Source organism: Urocitellus parryii, chromosome 3, assembly GCF_045843805.1.
Source record: "Urocitellus parryii isolate mUroPar1 chromosome 3, mUroPar1.hap1, whole genome shotgun sequence".
NCBI lineage: Eukaryota > Metazoa > Chordata > Mammalia > Rodentia > Sciuridae > Urocitellus > Urocitellus parryii.
Genome location: NC_135533.1, coordinates 211,083,468 through 211,101,183, shown reverse-complemented (window position 1 = coordinate 211,101,183; position 17,716 = coordinate 211,083,468). Strand labels below are relative to the sequence as shown.

General features: G+C 47.1%; 1 protein-coding gene across 14 annotated transcripts in view; it reads left to right on the top strand.

Moving 5' to 3' along the window:
* The window catches only part of Dnm2 (dynamin 2), an 88,493-nt gene that overhangs the window by 33,912 nt on the left and 36,865 nt on the right, over nt 1-17,716 (top strand). For all 14 annotated transcript variants that reach the window (XM_026399776.2, XM_026399775.2, XM_026399773.2 and 11 more), the window contains exons 2-5: nt 492-565; nt 9,097-9,246; nt 10,429-10,632; nt 13,956-14,054. In XM_026399776.2, coding sequence (XP_026255561.1) covers nt 492-565; nt 9,097-9,246; nt 10,429-10,632; nt 13,956-14,054 — 527 coding nt within the window. The remainder of the gene's footprint in view (nt 1-491; nt 566-9,096; nt 9,247-10,428; nt 10,633-13,955; nt 14,055-17,716) is intronic.

Genomic DNA, 17,716 nt, shown 5'->3' with positions numbered 1-17,716 from the left:
ATTTTGAGGCAGGGCTTTGCTAAGTTACCCAGGCTGGCCTCTAACTTGCAATCCTCCTGCCTTAGCCTCTCAAGTCACTGGGGTTACAGACATGCATCATTAAACCTGGCTTAGATTTAATTTTTTTGGACATGCAATATAATTTGCTGTCAACTACTTTTATTTTGCCTTTTTATCGTACTTGTGGCACTGTAGTAACTTAAAATAGGTAGAAAATATATTGGGGGAGGTTGTCCAATTACTTTCTAAGGAGAGGGCCCTCTGGGAATGCTGGTGTTGGGACATAGCCTGCCAGAGGGAAAGAGGTCTATCCTCATGGCCTTTGGTCCCTCCTCTGCCCCTTTGACCTCAGGACCCTCTAAGATCAGAGTGTTCTCCAGAGATTGGTGTCTTTGCCAAAGTTTGCAAAAGTTGCTCCACTGGTTGCAGTCACACTTCCTGCCCCTTCAGCCTGACATGTGAGTCATTTCTGTTCCTTTGTTCTCTCACAGAGACTTCCTTCCCCGAGGATCAGGAATCGTCACCCGGAGGCCTCTCATTCTGCAGCTCATCTTCTCAAAAACAGGTATACTATGGTGCCCAGGAAGAGCTGGGGCTGCGGGTGGAATCCTGGGTTCTGGGCTGTCATTTGGGTTTGAATTCACATATCCCACATATAGGGAAGTTGAAAAACAGTTCAGTGAATACCCACACCCCCAGAGTCCTCAACTGCGACCAGGTCCCTGGTGTCATAGATCCTTTCTAACATGTTTGTGCTGAATCCTTTCAAAATCATGAGCACACTTCAACCCGAGATGCCTCAGGACACTTCTGTGCAATGAGGACACTTTCCTGTGTCATCACAGAACCAGGCCCAAGAGAAGGAGTCATTGCTGCCTGTTGTCTGAGGCGCAGTGCATACTCACAAGTTGCCAATAAGCCCCAAATGTCTTCTATGGCTGGTTTTACAGTCAGGGAAACTGAGGCTTAGCCAGTTTATCTGCCTTTCTAGTGAGTGGCAGATCTGGGATTCTCACCTAGGCATATCAAAATCCCACCTGGGACCCGGCTCCTGGCTGGACCTTCTCACCTTTCTCCCTTGACTCTGCTTTGCCCAGCATGGGGTGTGAAGCTCCAATGGGAGGTGGCAGGAGATTGGCCCAGCTCTTCCTCTTTCTGAGCTGCACCCTGGGGTATAGGTCACAGGTGGGCCAGTGGACTGCTGCTTCTGGATCGGGCACCCAGACAGCTGTGCTAGTCCAGTGCAGTGGCAGAGCTGCTGGTTTCAGATGTTAGCCCTGAACCAAGTCCCTAGGAGGTTTGTCCTACACAGGGTCTCTGTTTCCCATTCAACAAGTTGGGGTGCTGGGGTGAAGATAAGCATTTTCCATGTGTTTCCAGGGTATGTTTCTGCCGTTACTGCTGCTGCTGCTGCTGGCTCCTAGTGGCACTGGAAAGCCTGCACTGGTGGATGGGGACTAGGAGCTGGGACTGTCCAGGTTCCCATCCTGGTTCCTGGGGTGGGCCCCCGTTCAGGATCTTGTCTGTCTTTACCTAATGTTGGCACACACCAGACCTTGCTGCGCTCTGCTACCCTGGTGGCTGAGGTTTTGTGCCTGTTGCCAGTGTGTCTTAGGGTGGCATTAGAAAGCAGGTCAGCTTCCTGCATTGAAAGTCACTGCCAGTCTTCATGGCAGGTTGAGGGGTGGCTCCCTTATCACTGAGTAGGTAGAAAATATATTGGGGGAGGTTGTCCAATTACTTTCTAAGGAGAGGGCCCTCTGGGAATGCTGGTGTTGGGACATAGCCTTCCAGTGTATATCCAAAACCCACCAGTGGGATTCGGATATACTCAGGGGCAGAGGCCCAAGGAGAACATTCTAGGAGGGGCAGCGGCATGTGCAAAGCTGGGGTGGGAGGCTGTGAGGTGAGGGTGGGTCCAGGAGGCAGGTGGGACATGACCAAGAAGGCATGGTAAGGGATTCAGGCTGCCGGAGCCAGGGTGGCAGTGGGATGGAAAGAGTATGGCTCATTTCTCTGGGGGAGGGACAGCATGGCACCAGGTGAGTGGTGATGGAGCCAGCCCAGGCAGTGCTTTGGTGGTGAAGGGCAGCCTGGAGGGGCCTCCAGGCCAGGCATCAGATGTAAGAGGAGCCTGGGCTGGGGGAAACAAGATACTAATAGTAGGAGGGAGGAGATGTGCACCCTGTGGGACTCTGTGGGGTGCTGAGGGGGCTCCGCAGGGCTGTGTTGCTCCTAGAGGTGAAGTTCTGGGGGCTGAGCTCCAGAGCCAAGCTGTTCACATGCTTACTAGCCAGGGACTTGAGCAGGCAGCTTTCCTTTCTGTACTGCAGTTCCCTCAAGTATAAGTGGGTGACAGTGTGCCTCCCTCATGTCTTTACTTGGCCGTGGCCTCTCTGTGTCTTCCTGTGGGGTCCAAAATGCAAAGACATGGCCCCTGAAGCTGGCTCTGGGTCCTTCTGTGTGACTCCTGAAACTCCCAAGGTTGCAGGTTTCTTGTTCAGTCTGGTCCCAGTGAACCATTACTTTTAACCAGTGAAGTTTAAAAATTACCCAGGACCGCAGCCAGCAGGATTTTAGTGGTCCATGGGTGAACCTGCCTTCACTGGGAATTACCCTTGAGCCTCATAAACTCTGCGTGCTAGGGACTCTTCTGTGTGGAATGTAATGTGGGTGACATGGCCTGCTGAGCTCCCTGCCCCGGTCTTGACTTTGACTTTGGTCTGTCCTCACAGAAGTCAGAGAAGAGATGTTAGGATTTGACTCCCAGGCTTCCCATTGGCCTCAGAATAAAATCCAGCCTCCTCCTCAAGGCTTTGTGGCTTTGACCTGTCCCTTCTGGTCTAACAGCCCCTCCTGGTCTGTGGCTGCCCTGCAGTCTCCCTCCTGACCTCAGGCTCATTTGTTCTCCACCTCTAGGCCTTTGTGCTCACTGTGCTCTCTGCCTGGAGTACCCTGCCTAGATTTTCCCTTCTGCTAGGTGACCCTCACCCCTCCTCCATCCTGGCTACTTGCTGCCTTAGTCCCCATCCTTGCATCCTGTGGCACCATCCTGTTCTTTTGTGTTCGCCTTGGTTTCTCCCTGCTGTGGTGTCAGTGCCCCAGGCCTTCATGCTGATCCTTGTTTCCTACTCTTCCCTTGTGCCCAACACAGGGCCCAGGCCAGGCACCAGGCATGGGCTGTGTCTTGGGTGCTATGAGGACCTCTGTGTGCCCCTTCTTTTCCAGTGGAAAGTGGGCTAAACCAGGCATGATGACACGTGTAGCTCCAGCTACTAGGTAGGCTGAGCACAGGAGTTCAAGACCCCATCTCAAAAAAAAAAAAAAAAATAGCTGGGGTTGTCAGCCACTCTTTAGCTACACTTTCTTCCTGGGCCATGCACTCCCCGACTCCCCCAGCATTTTAACACTTTTCCTGGCCATGGTAAACCTGCCTGCCCATCTGTCTATCCTTCCTTCCTCCCTCCCTCCTTTCCTTCCGTCCTTCCTTCTCTTCCTTCCTTCCTTTTCCTCCTTTTTTTCCTTTGATATTGGGGATTGAACCTAAGGGTGCCCTACCACTGAGCTATAGTCCCAACCCTTTTTATTTTTTCTTTTGGGACAGGATCTTGCTAAGTATCCTTCCGCTTTGGCCTTCTGGATTTCTGGGATTACAGGTGTATGCCACTGTGCCTGGGCTTAAGTGTGACACTATCCTTAAGTGTGACAGTTTCCATCAGTGTGGGTCAGGTTGAAGACTGAGTCCTCGGTGGGTCTCCAACAAGAGACTAAGTATGCAGGTCTCTGGGTGCTCTTTTCTCTAAGAGGAAATGGCCTGGAGCTAGCATGGCTCAGATTGGGGACTGTTGGGATGTCAGCTTACATTTGCAGTGTGTCCTCTATTGGGAGATGTTGCCCACTTATCTCAAAGGGAGTTCAAGGGCCAAGTGGGATTGGAAGTGCTATGTGCTGTACCCTGTCTTGGGTGGCTAAAGTCTCTAGAAAGTTCTGCATAAACGGATCCTGTTTGACTGTAGGGTACTCAGGGTCTCCCAAGTGTGTCTGAGCCCTGAGTCACTCATGCCCAAGCATGCCTATCACAATGCCAGATCGAAGGAAGGCAGATCTTGTCTTTCTTCTGTCAGGAACCAGCCTGGTGGTTTTGTTCTTTGCTTGGATGGGAGTGGGGGAGGATGGCAAGCTCCCCTCTGTGCAGAGGCAGAGCCCCTCTGTGCAACGTGCTCAGACCATGAGACAGTTTGTTGAGTTCCCCTAAGACTGTCTTGACACCTAAAAAAAAGCTACCAGCGGGCTTCCCGTGCACCCACACCCAGATTTGATTACATTCTCATAACGCTAGTAACGGCTTTGGATTCTATGCTGGCTTTGCATTGTAGGGAAACTGAGGCACTGAATGAAGGACCGAAAGCCTGGGCTGGGTGTGGTTAGGCTATGGAGCTTCATAGTGCCAAAGCACTTCCACCTCACACTTTTCTTCCAAGTCCTATTGGGGTACCTGAGGACCCCACTTAATGTAGATTTCTCAGCAGAACTCTGACCTTTATGACTTCAAGGAAATACTACTGGACATGTGTCCAGGTGTGTCTTTAGGATAGGGAGGCCATCCTCTGATTACCTGTGGCCTTCTTTTAGATCCTTTAAAACAAGAGAGCCCCAGTGGAAATCCTTGAGGGACATTGATCTCAGTCAAAGGGCTACTTCCTTGTGTCCCAGGTGGAGATGGGCTGCTGCAAAGAGTGGGAATCCATTGGGGGATCACAGTGATGATATCCTCCTGGGCCAGAGCATCTGATGCTTTGTAATAGATGGGCTCATACATGTTTCGTAAGCAGCTATTACATAATCAGATGCTGGGGAGTGCAAAGCCCTTTGCTCTTTTTTTTTTTTTTTTTTTTTTTTTTTTTAAGAGAGAGAGAGGAGAGAGAGAGAGAGAATTTTTTAATATTTATTTTTTAGTTTTCGGCAGACACAACATCTTTGTATGTGGTGCTGAGGATCGAACCCAGGCCGCATGCATGCCAGGCGAGCGCGCTACCGCTTGAGCCACATCCCCAGCCCAAGCCCTTTGCTCTTGAATTCCAGCTTCTGTGGAGGTAGATAGGCCTGGAAGGAGAGCAGAACCTCAGTCTAGAAGAAAATCACGAGGGCATCCACCAAGCTCACCATTTGGCCACTATCAGGAAGCCCAGCAGTGGATGAGGATGGCTGGTTTGGTAGCCCGGCTTCGGGGCCAGGGTCTTATTTCTTCCGTCGTTCCTGCTGTGTGCCAGGCCCTGGGCTGGGGCCTATGGAGCTAAGAGCCTTCTAGAGGCACCAGCCTGGCTGAGAGCACAGCAGGCAGAGGGGAGAATACACTGCTGCTAATAGGGGATGTGTCACTGTTGAAAGGCCACACCATTAGCCCAGGAGCCAGAGGAACTGGCTTTATTACCTGGAGTACTGGAACCAGGGAATGAGTGAGGAGTGCAGCCCAGCAGCAGGGACTAGGATGGGCAGTGCTGGCAGTGGCTTATGGCTTGACCTTGGCAGCTGGGGACAAGTCAGTCTTAAGGTCTCTGAGTTCATTCTTTCTATGTGTCTACCTGTCCATCCATTCTCCCATCCCCCTCCCATCCAGTACTCCCACCAAGGGCCTCACATATGCTAGACAAGTGCTTCACCACTGAGCTCCACCCAGCCCCTTTTATTTTCATTTTGAGACAGGGTCTTGCTAAGTTGCCCAGACTGGTCTCAAACTTGTAATCCTCCTTCCTCAGCCTCTCAAATAGCTAGGATTACAACTGTGTACCACTGCATCCAGTGCCTCTGACATATATTTGAGTCAGTGGGTCGTTAACTAAATCATTGCCAGCATTTGACCACATTTGAGAAGGGGGACATTTGTATTAGGACCTGCAGGAGGAGATGGGATGCTATTTGACTTCATTTGCCTTTGTGTGTGTGTGTGTGTGTGTGTGTGTGTGTGTGTGTGTGTGTGTCACTGGGGATTGAACCCAGGGCCTTGTGCATGAGAGGCAAGCAATCTACCAACTGAGCTATATCCCCAACCCTCACTTCCCTCTTTTGACTCCCTCTTGTTTAGATCAGGGAAATGCAGAGCCCTTGGCCCCCATCACTGTTCCTGCCATATTGTGCCATGGGGTTCTTTGCCCACTCGCATGGCAGCAGTGGTGGCTGTTCCTTTTTGTATACAGGTGTTGATTCCTCAAGACTTCATAGAAGCCCTATTGTAATGCCCAGTTTACAAATCAGGAGACAGCCTTGGGGGGGGGGGCGCTCTACTGCATACTAAGCTAATAACTTCAGTGCATACTGGTTTCTGAGGTGCCACAGCTGGTGGGCCACATAAACAGAATGCAGACTGATGAGTTCAGATAGGGAAGGAGGCCAAGATGCAGGATTCAGGGAAGTCTGCCTGGAAGAAACGACTGGTAGGGAGGACCTGAAGGAGGAGGAAGTGAGGCCAGGCTTTCCAGACACCGCGCCCGGCAGGGGAGAGGACCTATGTCCTGGTTTTCAGCCTCTCTTGTGTCCCATATCCCTTGCACTCCTTAAAGGAGAGTGGCCTCTCTCGGGGGCCAAGCCAGGGCCTGAAACTGGAAGAGAACTGAGGTTCTGTGGGGGTTGGGGGATATTACATTTTTAGTGGCTGCTACAGGAAGAGTAGCCAAGTGTTTCCTCTTATCCCTGTGGAGGGCCAGAGTGTGACTGTCCTTGGGAACTGGGTCAGCTGATAGCCTGGGTGGGGTGGGGGAAGGGATCCTGAATCCTCTAGCTGGCATCCTTATTGCCCTGCTCCTGGGTGGCCAGTGCTTGTGCAAAACGTGAATCTGGGTCCACTGAGGCCCACTGACCCTGCAGCAGAAGCTGAGAAGTAAGATCCTTCCAGAGGCTTCATGGAGGCCCTCTGGCTTAAGAGTCATGAACCCCACCAGGCTGTCTGGGTTCCAAGTCCTGTCTCTACCACTGAGCTTTGTCCAAAGTCATTTCACTCATCTGGGCCTCAGCTTTCCAATCTTTGAAATGGGGGTCATGGAGATGCCTACCTACTGTGAGACTCAGAGAGAGTAGGGCCTGACCGGAGTGAATGAAGGTTGGAGGTTGGCACAGTCAGTTAGGTTTTAGTGATGGAAAAGAACTTTTCTTTTGGCCACCTTATACCTCTGGATAGTGGCACTCCAACAGTGCAGGCTTTCTGCATCTCTGGGCTCCCTCTTGGTCTTTTCAGTTGAGGCAGCTGCTTCTTTTTTTTTTTTCTTTCTTTCTTTCTTTTTTTTTTTTTTTGTAGTTGTAAATGGACAGAATGCCCTTATTTTACTTATTTTTTAATGTGGTGCTGAGGATAGAACCCAGTGCCTCACACATGCTACGCAAGTGCTCAGCCACTGAGCCCCAGCTCCAGCCCGAGGCAGCTTCTTGATGGCAATGCTATTCATGCAGCCAGGTCTCCTCCTGGTGGACGTCTTGGATGTTTCCAGTTGTTAACTCAGAAATGCCATGCCAGTGCACATCTTTGCATTTCTTCCCTGGGCCCGTTCTCCAGCCCAGTGGCCCGTGTGACTTGCTTCCTTTGACTTTTCAGCATCACTGCAGAAGCTATGATCTCTGAACTTGATGGTCCCTACCTCCCAGAATTTTACTGTGAAAATTCAGATATCTGGAAAAGTGCAAAAATTGTATAACGAACGCCTTTGTGTTCAGCATCTACATTCTACCATGAATGTGTTCGTTATTTTTATTATTTCATGCAGTACTGGGGATTGAACCCAGGGATGCTCTACTGCTGAGCCACCTCCCCAACCTTTTTATTTTTATTTTTATTTTTATTATTTTGGCACTGAGGAGTAAGCCCAGGGGCACTTTACCACTCAGCTACATCCCCAGTCCACTTTTATTTTTTATTTGGAGGTAGGGTCTCCTTAAGTTGTCAAGGTTAGACTTGAACTTAGAATCCTGCCTCAGCCTCCCAAGTTGCTGGTATTACCCGTGTATGCCATCACAACTGACTGATCAGTTTTTCTGTTTGCCTGTCCCATCTCTGTGCTTTAAGACTGGATTCCCTTATTCAGGACCCACACTGCCACATTAGTTACTTATTTGTTCCTCTTGTTCTCATTACCAATGTGTCTTTCAGACACCCCGAGCTCCTACATCTGCTTGAGATCCTGCCCAGAAAGCAATTCTTTTGAGTCATTTATATCCAGGTGGGGTTCCTCTTGAACATATAGGAGGGGAAGGAGGGACATCAAGATGGCTTTGGCAAGGCCAGCAGGGATACTCTGGTTCCCCTGGGGAAGGACAAATACTATGGGAGCTGGGTGGCATATGCTTGTAATCTCAGTGACTTAGGAGGCTAAGGCTGGAGGATGGCAAGTTCAAGGCCAGCCTAGGCAACTTAATGAGACCCTGCCTCGAAATAAAAAATAAAAATGGGCTGAGGATATAGCTTTGGATAAAGCTGAGTTAAATCCTGAGTTCAGTCCCCTGCCTCTTCAAAAAATGCTGTGTGAGAACATCTATTACATACTGAGTCTGCCAGTACAATTTGAACATCCCTGATTGAAAAATACAGGACCTGAAATGCTTCAAAATAAGAACTTTTTCTTTTCTGAGTGCTGACATGACACCCAAATGTTGAATTTTTACATCTGACCTCATGGATGGTTGCAGTCAGTACAGGGGGACACTTAAAATACTGTGTAAAATCACCTTTAGGCATGCGTCTTGGGTATATATGAAACAAATGAGTTTCACATTTAGACTTGGGTCCCATGCCTAAGATGGTTCACTATGTATGCATGAATATTCCAGAATCTGAAAAATCCCCAGATCTGAAACATGTCTAGCCTTGAGCATTTTGGATAAGAGATACTCCACCTGTTATTTCTTGTGGAATCTCCAGGTCTGAAAAGGGGCTCTGTCTATAGGAGCCCCACTGGTCATAAGAATGAATCTCTTGCTCCCCAAATTCCTAGAGTGATTGTAACTGTTTCTTCCCCTGTTCGAAAAAGCACTCATTCCAAAAGTCTTTCTATTCTCTACCCTTGACAAGATGGCTTTTCTTTCTCATATTGAGTATCTCTCTTCCTTTTTCAGAATATGCAGAGTTTTTGCACTGCAAGTCCAAAAAGTTTACAGACTTTGATGAAGTCCGGCAGGAGATCGAAGCAGAGACCGACAGGGTCACGGGGACCAACAAAGGCATCTCCCCAGTGCCCATCAACCTGCGCGTCTACTCGCCACATGGTAGGCAGCTCAGAATGAGACCCCCACACATGAGAGCAGAAGAATGCTGGCTGTCCCCCAGTCATGGGGAGATCTACCTACTCACAAAGATTATGCTTCCTTTTTTCTTCATAAACACACAGCTCTAAAAAACCCCCACATACCAGGAAGATTGCTGGGAGTAGTGAGGACTGGGGCAAAGTGTAGCTCTCTACTTTAATCAGGGCATCATCCTTGCTGCCTCTCCTATTCCATAAGGGACACCAGAAACCAGACTTATTTGCAGATGTCCTCATTTTAAAACTCTGAATTAAAACATCAGCCTGCTGCTATATGTTGCTGTTGGCCCAGAGGCCTGGATTGTGATAGCAAATGTCCTTTGGGGACCATCTCAACATATTTTTCTTGAGATGGGTTCCTGGTGATAAATTCTAAAATGTATTTATTTTTGAATTAATGATGACTATATATGGCGTGGGAATTTAAAAATTACCTGAGAGGGTGGGAATATTGCTCAGCAGTAGAGCACTTGCTTAGCATGTGCAAGGCCCTGGGTTCCATTCCCAGTACCATAAAAAAAAAAAAAAAAAACATCAAACAGTATGTGGCAAAAAGCTACCTTGCTTTTCCATCAATGTTACAAATATATTTCATGTTCGTCAAATGACAATGCACATGCAGTTGTGAATATGTACATATATGTATCATATATGTGCATATCATCAATTTTCCTGAAATCATAGCATACTATAGAAATCATTTGTGCCTCTTTTTTGTGTGTGAATACATCTCATAGTATGTTTCTTATAGTTCTTTGGTATTGGCTGAATGGGTGGACAAATGGGCTGGAATTTAGCCACTTATGAATTCCAGTTTGTAGCTGTAAACATCCTGATTTAAACATCTATGTCACTGGAATGGAGTAGGTAGAGGGTAGAGTGGAATCCTAGGAAGGTTACTGGATAAAAAGTACAGTTGGGGTTGGGTGTGGCTCAGAGATAGAGCCTGACTAGGATGCACAAGGCCCTGCATTCCATCCCTAGCACCATGTTTTAAAAAGGGGTGTGGTCCAGTTGGAGTGTCTAGGAGTCATCCAAAGTCTGACCCCCTCCAGGAAATTAGGGATGTCACCTAGATCTTAGGGCTATGTATGCTTTGCCTTTTGCAGGTTCTGACCACTTTTACCTCTGATTTCCTTTCCAGTGTTGAACTTAACCCTTATTGACCTCCCAGGCATCACCAAGGTGCCTGTGGGGGACCAGCCCCCAGACATTGAGTACCAGATCAAAGACATGATCCTGCAATTCATCAGTCGGGAGAGCAGCCTGATCCTTGCTGTCACACCTGCCAACATGGACTTGGCCAACTCAGATGCTCTTAAGCTGGCCAAGGAAGTTGACCCTCAAGGTAACCAGGCAGCAGCGCCTTCATCACGTCCCAGTATTAAGACTTGCCTAGAACCCTGGATTCTAAGTCCTAGCATTCTCTTAGCACATGTCCCTTTAGGAAAAGACCTCCTGTGAAATTCTCAGTGTTCCCTGACAGGACTTGTGATGGTGGTGGGTGTCTCCTGAGGGCCCACGGTGGGGCCGTTGTGTGTCCCTCCTTGGACATGATGCTGCCTGCTTTGCTAGTGCAGGAGCGTAACTTAGGGGAGTGGGAACGATTCAACTATGTTAGTCTTCTTTCTGTTACTTCAACAAATACTGGAGATAATCAACTTATGAAGAGAAAAGGTTTGTTTTTGCTCACAGTTTTGGAGGTTCCAGTGTGATTGGTTGGCCCCATTGCTTTGGGGTCTGCGGTAAGGCATCACACGACAGCACATTCATGGAGCAAAACCACTTACCTCATAGTCAGGGAGCAAAAACGAAAGAAAAAGGAAGGGATCAGGATCCCATAATTTTCTTCAAGGGCATGCCCCTAAAACCTCCCCCTAGGTTTCCACCTCTCAGATTCCACCCATTGTTGCCACACTGGGGAGCAATCCTTTAACACATCATCCTTTGGGGGCGCATTTAAAATTCAAACTCCAGGGGCTGGGGTGGTGGCTCTGTGGCAGAGCGCTTGTCTAGCATGTGTGAGGCACCGTGTTCGATCCTCAGCACCACAAATCAATAAATAAAATGAAGATCCATTGGCATCTAAATAAATAAATTAAATAAAATTCAAACTCCAGCACCAGCCCTCACAGGACACAGATGCAATTCCAGATCCCATCTTTAGAAGTTACTTATCTTCCCAAGGTTTGGTTTCACTCTGTCAAAACTGGAACATTAATCCCAACCCATAGAGTGGCTTTGAGGTCTATAGATAATCTCCATAAACTGCTTTAGAGCCAGGCAGGTAAAGTAAAAGAGTAACAAGTTACTGAAGGAACTTGGGGTCATATGGGGTAGTGGAGACTGTGGTATTCCTGGCCAGAGGCTTGCAAAATCAAACTTTTCAAATGGCCACTGAGTGTTAGTTAAGCACCTGCTATGGGCCAGGCTCAGGAATGCAGACTGGGGGATGGAGCAGGGAACAAATCAGCAGGCTCCTGAGATACTGATATTCCATTGAGAGTATAGAAAAATAACCAGGAACAAGCATGCAAGATCCTTGCAGGTAATGGCAAGTGTTGGGGAGAACGTATTTTAGAGAGTGGCCAGGATTGAATGGTCAGGGACCCCTGTGGAGGTGAGATTTGAGCAAGACCAGAATGATAAAAAGATGAGCAGAGAAAAAAATCCAGAAAATTGGACAGTGGGTACTAATAGCTGGAGTGGGGAAGGGGTTAATTTGAGTTCTGGGGTATTCACGATGCAGCAAGGAGACCCTGTGTGGCTTAGGCAGAGTGAGCTAAAAGGTAAAAGGTGGAAGGAGATACAAGTTGAACAAGGCCTTGAGAGCTGCTATAGGGGGCTGTGGTTTATTCTGAGAGTCTTGGAATTTTAACCACGTAGGACACAAATGGAAATGCATTTTGTGTGATGCCTTCCGACTTCCAGGGTTCTGAGTAGTTTGGAGGAAGTTGGGTACCAGTAAGGAGCGGGGGGAGTTGTCAAGGCCAGGCAGGCTTGTAGCTCATGCTACCTAGTCAAGGGTTAGGCCCAGGGGTCAGTCAGTCTTGTATGTGACTGAAAGCTCCTCAAAATCTAGTGCTGGGGGTGTGGCTTGGTGGGAGAACATTTGCCTATCATGCCTGAGACCCTGGGTTTCATCCCTAGCACTGTAAAATAAAGTTGTTTTTTTTTGTTGTTGTTGTTGTTGTTGTTTTGTTTTGTTTTTTAAAAGAGAGAGAGAGAAAGAATTTTAATATTTATTTTTTAGTTCTCGGCGGACACAACATCTTTGTTGGTATGTGGTGCTGAGGATCGAACCCGGGCCGCACACATGCCAGGCGAGCGCGCTTCCGCTTGAGCCACATCCCCAGCCCCTAAAATAAAGTTTTTATTTAAAAAAATGTTCAGGGCTATCAACTGAGCACTTCTGTGCTGCTGATGAGGAGGCTGTGCCTGCTACTCCCCTCCAGGGCACATGGGCACACTTTCTTGGGAGAGGCTGCCCCTGCCTCCCTGTCAACGCCAGTCTTGTCCTCTGCTGTCTTCACATGAAATGGGTATGGTTATGAAAAAGGGTTAATCAGGTGGTGCAAAAATGGGCATCAGTACAGTTAAGTGCCATTTGTGAACCCGATGCTGGCCTTAACATTTTTTTCTGTCTTCGAAAGCATTCGTGATTATTACCCAAAAATAAAAGTCACCATGGAAAAATAGAGAACTCAGAAAGTGACAGCTCCCCTCCCCCTGCAGAGATACGGCTGGCTACATTTGGTAAATATCTTTCCAGAGTCGTTTTTACCCATAAACGTGCGTTTTAAAATTAAACTATTGGCCAGGTGCAGTGGTGTGCGCCTGCAATCCCAGCCACTCGGGAGGCAGAGGCAGGAGGATTGTGAGTTTGAGACCAGCCTGGGCAACAGAGTGAGGCCCTGTTTTGAAAGAAAGGAAGGAAGGGAGGAAGGAAGGGAGGGAATGAGGGAGGGAAGGAAACATGGCTTTCACCCCGTCAATGCCCAAGTTGGCACTTACCAGTGATTTCCCTGGGCTTCTGTCTGTCCCCTGTGTGTGTCTCACACATGTGACACACGTAAGTGTGCACACACAGCTAGCACAGCCCTGAGCTCAAGCCCTGCATGGGCATTTGATGTGCAGGTGTGAAGCTATGCTATGAGGAGGTCCTTGATTTTGGCTGAGTAGGGGAGAGGAGGTATTTGATGGGGTGGGCCCCAGAGTGGCACTTTGCCATTCAGTTGAGAGGAAACCCTGGAAACAGTTGCTTCAGGTACAAGTGTGATGTTGGGACTTATATACAACTCAGAGCACAGCATTGAAACTGCATAGAAATTGACTGGGGATAACTCAAGTTGCCATGAGGTTCCCTGTAGACCCTGAAGCAGCAGGTTCTGTTGCTAATACGAGTGACCGTGGTGGTGGTGGTGGTAGTGGCGGCAGCCACTTTTTATATATTGACTTTTTGAATGTGCCAGGTTTATCCTGTGGATTACCCTCTGAGATCAGAACTTGTAACTGTCTTCATTTGATACTTGAGATACTGGGGTCCAGACAGTTAACATGGTTTGTTACCATATGACCTGACAGTGGCAGGGTGAATTGGACCCCAGGTGGCCCGGGGCCACCAGCCTTGTTCCTTCCTCATGGTGCCTTCTGATCTCTGTGCTTTTTCAGGCCTGCGGACCATTGGTGTTATCACCAAACTCGACCTGATGGACGAAGGCACAGATGCCAGGGATGTCCTGGAGAACAAGCTGCTGCCACTGAGAAGAGGTGTGGCTGGGGACAGGGGCTGAGACCTCAGAGTGGGGAGTGTGGACTTGGGAAGCCATTGGGTGCTCGAGGGGCAGGGAGAATGGGCTGGGTTGTGTTTGTGTCTTTTTCTTCTGATTTTTATACTTTGATTTTTCAGTTACACAATGAACACCTGCTCCTTTTTGGAACATTATTAGTAAACATGTATACAGAAAGAGGAAACTAATCTCACCCACAGCCCTACTTCCCCAGACAGAAGTAATACTTTGTGGCTATCTTTCCAAACAATTCTCTAAAGTTTGAAACTTTTTTTTTTTTTTTTTTTGGTGTTGGGAGTCCAGGGCATTGTTCATACTAAAGCACATACTCTACTACTGAGCTACACCCCCAGCTCTTTGTGCTATTACTAATTTATTTTATTTTATTGTTCATTTGTTTGCTTGCCTTGCCAGAAATAGAAGCAGGGCCCAGCATATACTAGGAGCATTCTACCACTGAGTTTCATCCCCCCATCTTATTAATTTTTGAAATTACTTTCTATTATGAACATACAACGTACCAAAGAGTAGGAAAGTTTTGGTAGTCCTGTGGACCTGTTGCCCAGCTTCAGTGGGTATCACAATTAATTTTAAATCTCCTGAATGTCGTTGTCAACTATTGTTATTTTCTTCCTGGGGGATTTTTAAAGCAAGTCCTAGACATTATATCATTTTATACATAAATATGCGCATTTCTTTTCAAATAATACTTCTCATCCCTTTTCTTTTTCTATACCGTTTATTTGAAGAAGAAACTAGATCACATCCCACATTTGGAATTTGACCAGTTGTCATTCCCTATCAGCTGGTAATTAGATCCAGATAGAAGCCTGATTATCTTCAGGTTCAAGTTCAGGGTTGGGTATTCTCTCACAGGAGTAGCCTCAGCATTTTGTTGTTGCTGTTGTTTGTTTGTTTAGTTGTCAATGGACTTTATTTTATTTTTTTATATGTGGTGCTGAGAATTGAACCCAGAGCAAGCTCTCTACCACTGAGCCACAACCCCAGCCCAGCCTCAGCATTTTAATACATATTTTTTTTCAGTTTTAAGATTTTAAAAATATTTTTGGTTGTAGATACACATAATACCTTTATTTTCTTTGTTTGTTTATATATTTATTTTTATGTGGTGCTGAGGATCAGACCCAGTGCCTCACACATGCCAGGCAAGAACTCTACCACTGAGCTACAACCCCAGCCTCAAGATTTTTTAAAGTGTTAGACTCACAGCCAAACTAAGGGGAAAGTACAAAGATTTTTTCCAAAGTTTCTATGTGCCCCTGCTATCAACATCCTGTGGCAGAGAGGTGCCTTCATTATAATTTGTGAACTTCCATTGACACATCATCACCTCAAATCCATAGTTTACATTAAGGTTTACTCTTGGTGTTATAAATATTTTATTTTCAAAAGATGAGAATAAAAAGATGAGTATCTTCACACAACATATGTTAATACTAACATCTGTCAGCCATTTTGTGAGAATGTTGCCAAAATATAACATTTATCTTAGCAAAAACAATAAGCCAAAAAACATGAGAATAGCAAACATTTATTGAGTATGTATATGTACCAGCCACTACTCTAAACTCAGTATGTGAGAACTCATTGAATCCTGATAGCAACTCAATCAGGTGGTTTATTCTGTTCTCATCCCCATTTTATAGAAGAAACTGAAGCACTGGGGGACTAAATCCCTTCACCCAGCTCCTAGAGCTAGGGTGTAGCAAACATAGTTTTTGAGGCCCTAGCCCTTCAGCACCATGCTACGGTGACCCTCTTTTACATTTCAAACATTTCACCATAACAGGTCAATAGTCTTCAATGTGACTTCAGGATGTCTCAGGGAATTCCTTACACAGGGCCCAAAGGCCATCACATTATCCCTACTTGTTGGACACTGAGGCCTCTTCCTGATTTTCACCATGGCACAATGTCTGGCTATTTGATTTTTCTTTTTAATATTTTTTTTTAGTTGTCAATGGACCTTTATTTTATTTATTGGTTTGTGGTGCTGAGAATCTAACCCAGCGCCTCACACATGCTAGGCAAGCCCTCTGCCACTGGCCACAACCCCAGCCCTGGCTATTTGATTTTTAAGAACATCCTTCTCTCTAGGATCTGCTCTCAGCTGTGGGCATATTCTGGTCTTCATCCCTGTTGGCATCACTTAGACCTTTTCTTTTGCTCCAGGGGGTTCCTGCCTTGATGACTAGGAAGGACCTGGGAAAGTATTCACACTTCAGTTGTCACCTTCCCCTAGCACTGCTGAGACACTGAGTAGTGAGATGGCCCCAAATCAGAAGGGAGCATGGTCAGAGGCCAAATCTAAAAACCCACTTGGCTGTGAGGATCAGGGTCTGAGAAGTGAGTCAGCTACCAGCCAGCGTTGAGGGAGGAAGTGCTGGGGCTAAGAGGAAGCCAGCCCCACACCCTTGACCAGCCACTCTGCCCTGAGCTCCCTGGAATGGTCTTGAGCCTCCCCCTTAACTCTAGGATCAGGGGTGTGCTCAGCATCTATGGGCACTAGCTGAGCTAAGAATCCAATGGCATGGACCTTGTGTACCTCATTCCTCACTAATGACCACATAACTCCTTCTTCTGTTGTCATGGACGACAACTCGCATGGGCCTGCTCCCATATTGTCTCGTGATCTCAGGCTCTCTCTTTCTCAGTTTCTTCCCTCTCCATGTGGCTTCAGAACTCCTTCCCCTGAGATCTGAGGGTATTGTGCAGGAGGCCCTGAGTTTCATCCCCTAGCACCACAAAATAAAAGTCCTTCCCACTGGATCCTTATTCCTGGTTTACAAGACATTTGCAATTCTAGTACCTTTAAAGGAACCGAAGTCCAAGCCAAATGACCTCTGTCTGCCCCACCCTGATATTTCCCTCTGTATTCTGATACATGTACAGTATTGAGTATGGCTTGACAGGGTTCTAGGTTCAGAGTTTGGTTCACCTACTATGACTTCATGTTGGCATGCCTCAGTTTCTCCATCTATAAAATGGACATAATGACAGGTTATGAAGAGGACAGGAGCCATCCTGTCTACACAAGTCTTAGCAATGTAAATGGCAGGCACTACTCCTCTCCCCAAGAGAAACATGTACAACCCCCACCACTGGTGTTCTATATACCACTCATGGAGTATGAGTACAAGACATTTGTCACTTTGGACCTTTTGCCATTACCTTTCCAGTTTTAATTATGTTGATAACAATTAATAGCAACAACTCTATCTGTGTCTACTACTAGGTGATGTTCTTTTTGTTTTTGTTTTTGTGGTACTGAAAATTGAACCCAGGGGCGCTCACTTCTACTGAGCTACATCCCCAGCCCTTTTTGTTTTTTTATTTTATTTTTGAGACAGGTCTTGCTAAGATGCTGAGGCTGGCCTCAAACTTGTGATCTTCCTGCCTCAGCCTCCCAAATAGCTAGTTAAAGTTCTTTATTTTTCATGATACCCATCTGTATACCCTTAGTGCTGAGTGCCTCCTGCCTGGATTCAGGGAGTCCTGGCTGTTCTGGGTTTCTTTCTTTCTTTTTTTTTTCCTCTCTCTCTCTCTCTCTCTCTCTCTCTCTCTCTCTTTTCTGTTGGGGGTAGGGGCTCTGCTGGTGATTGAACCCAGGGCCTTGCAAGT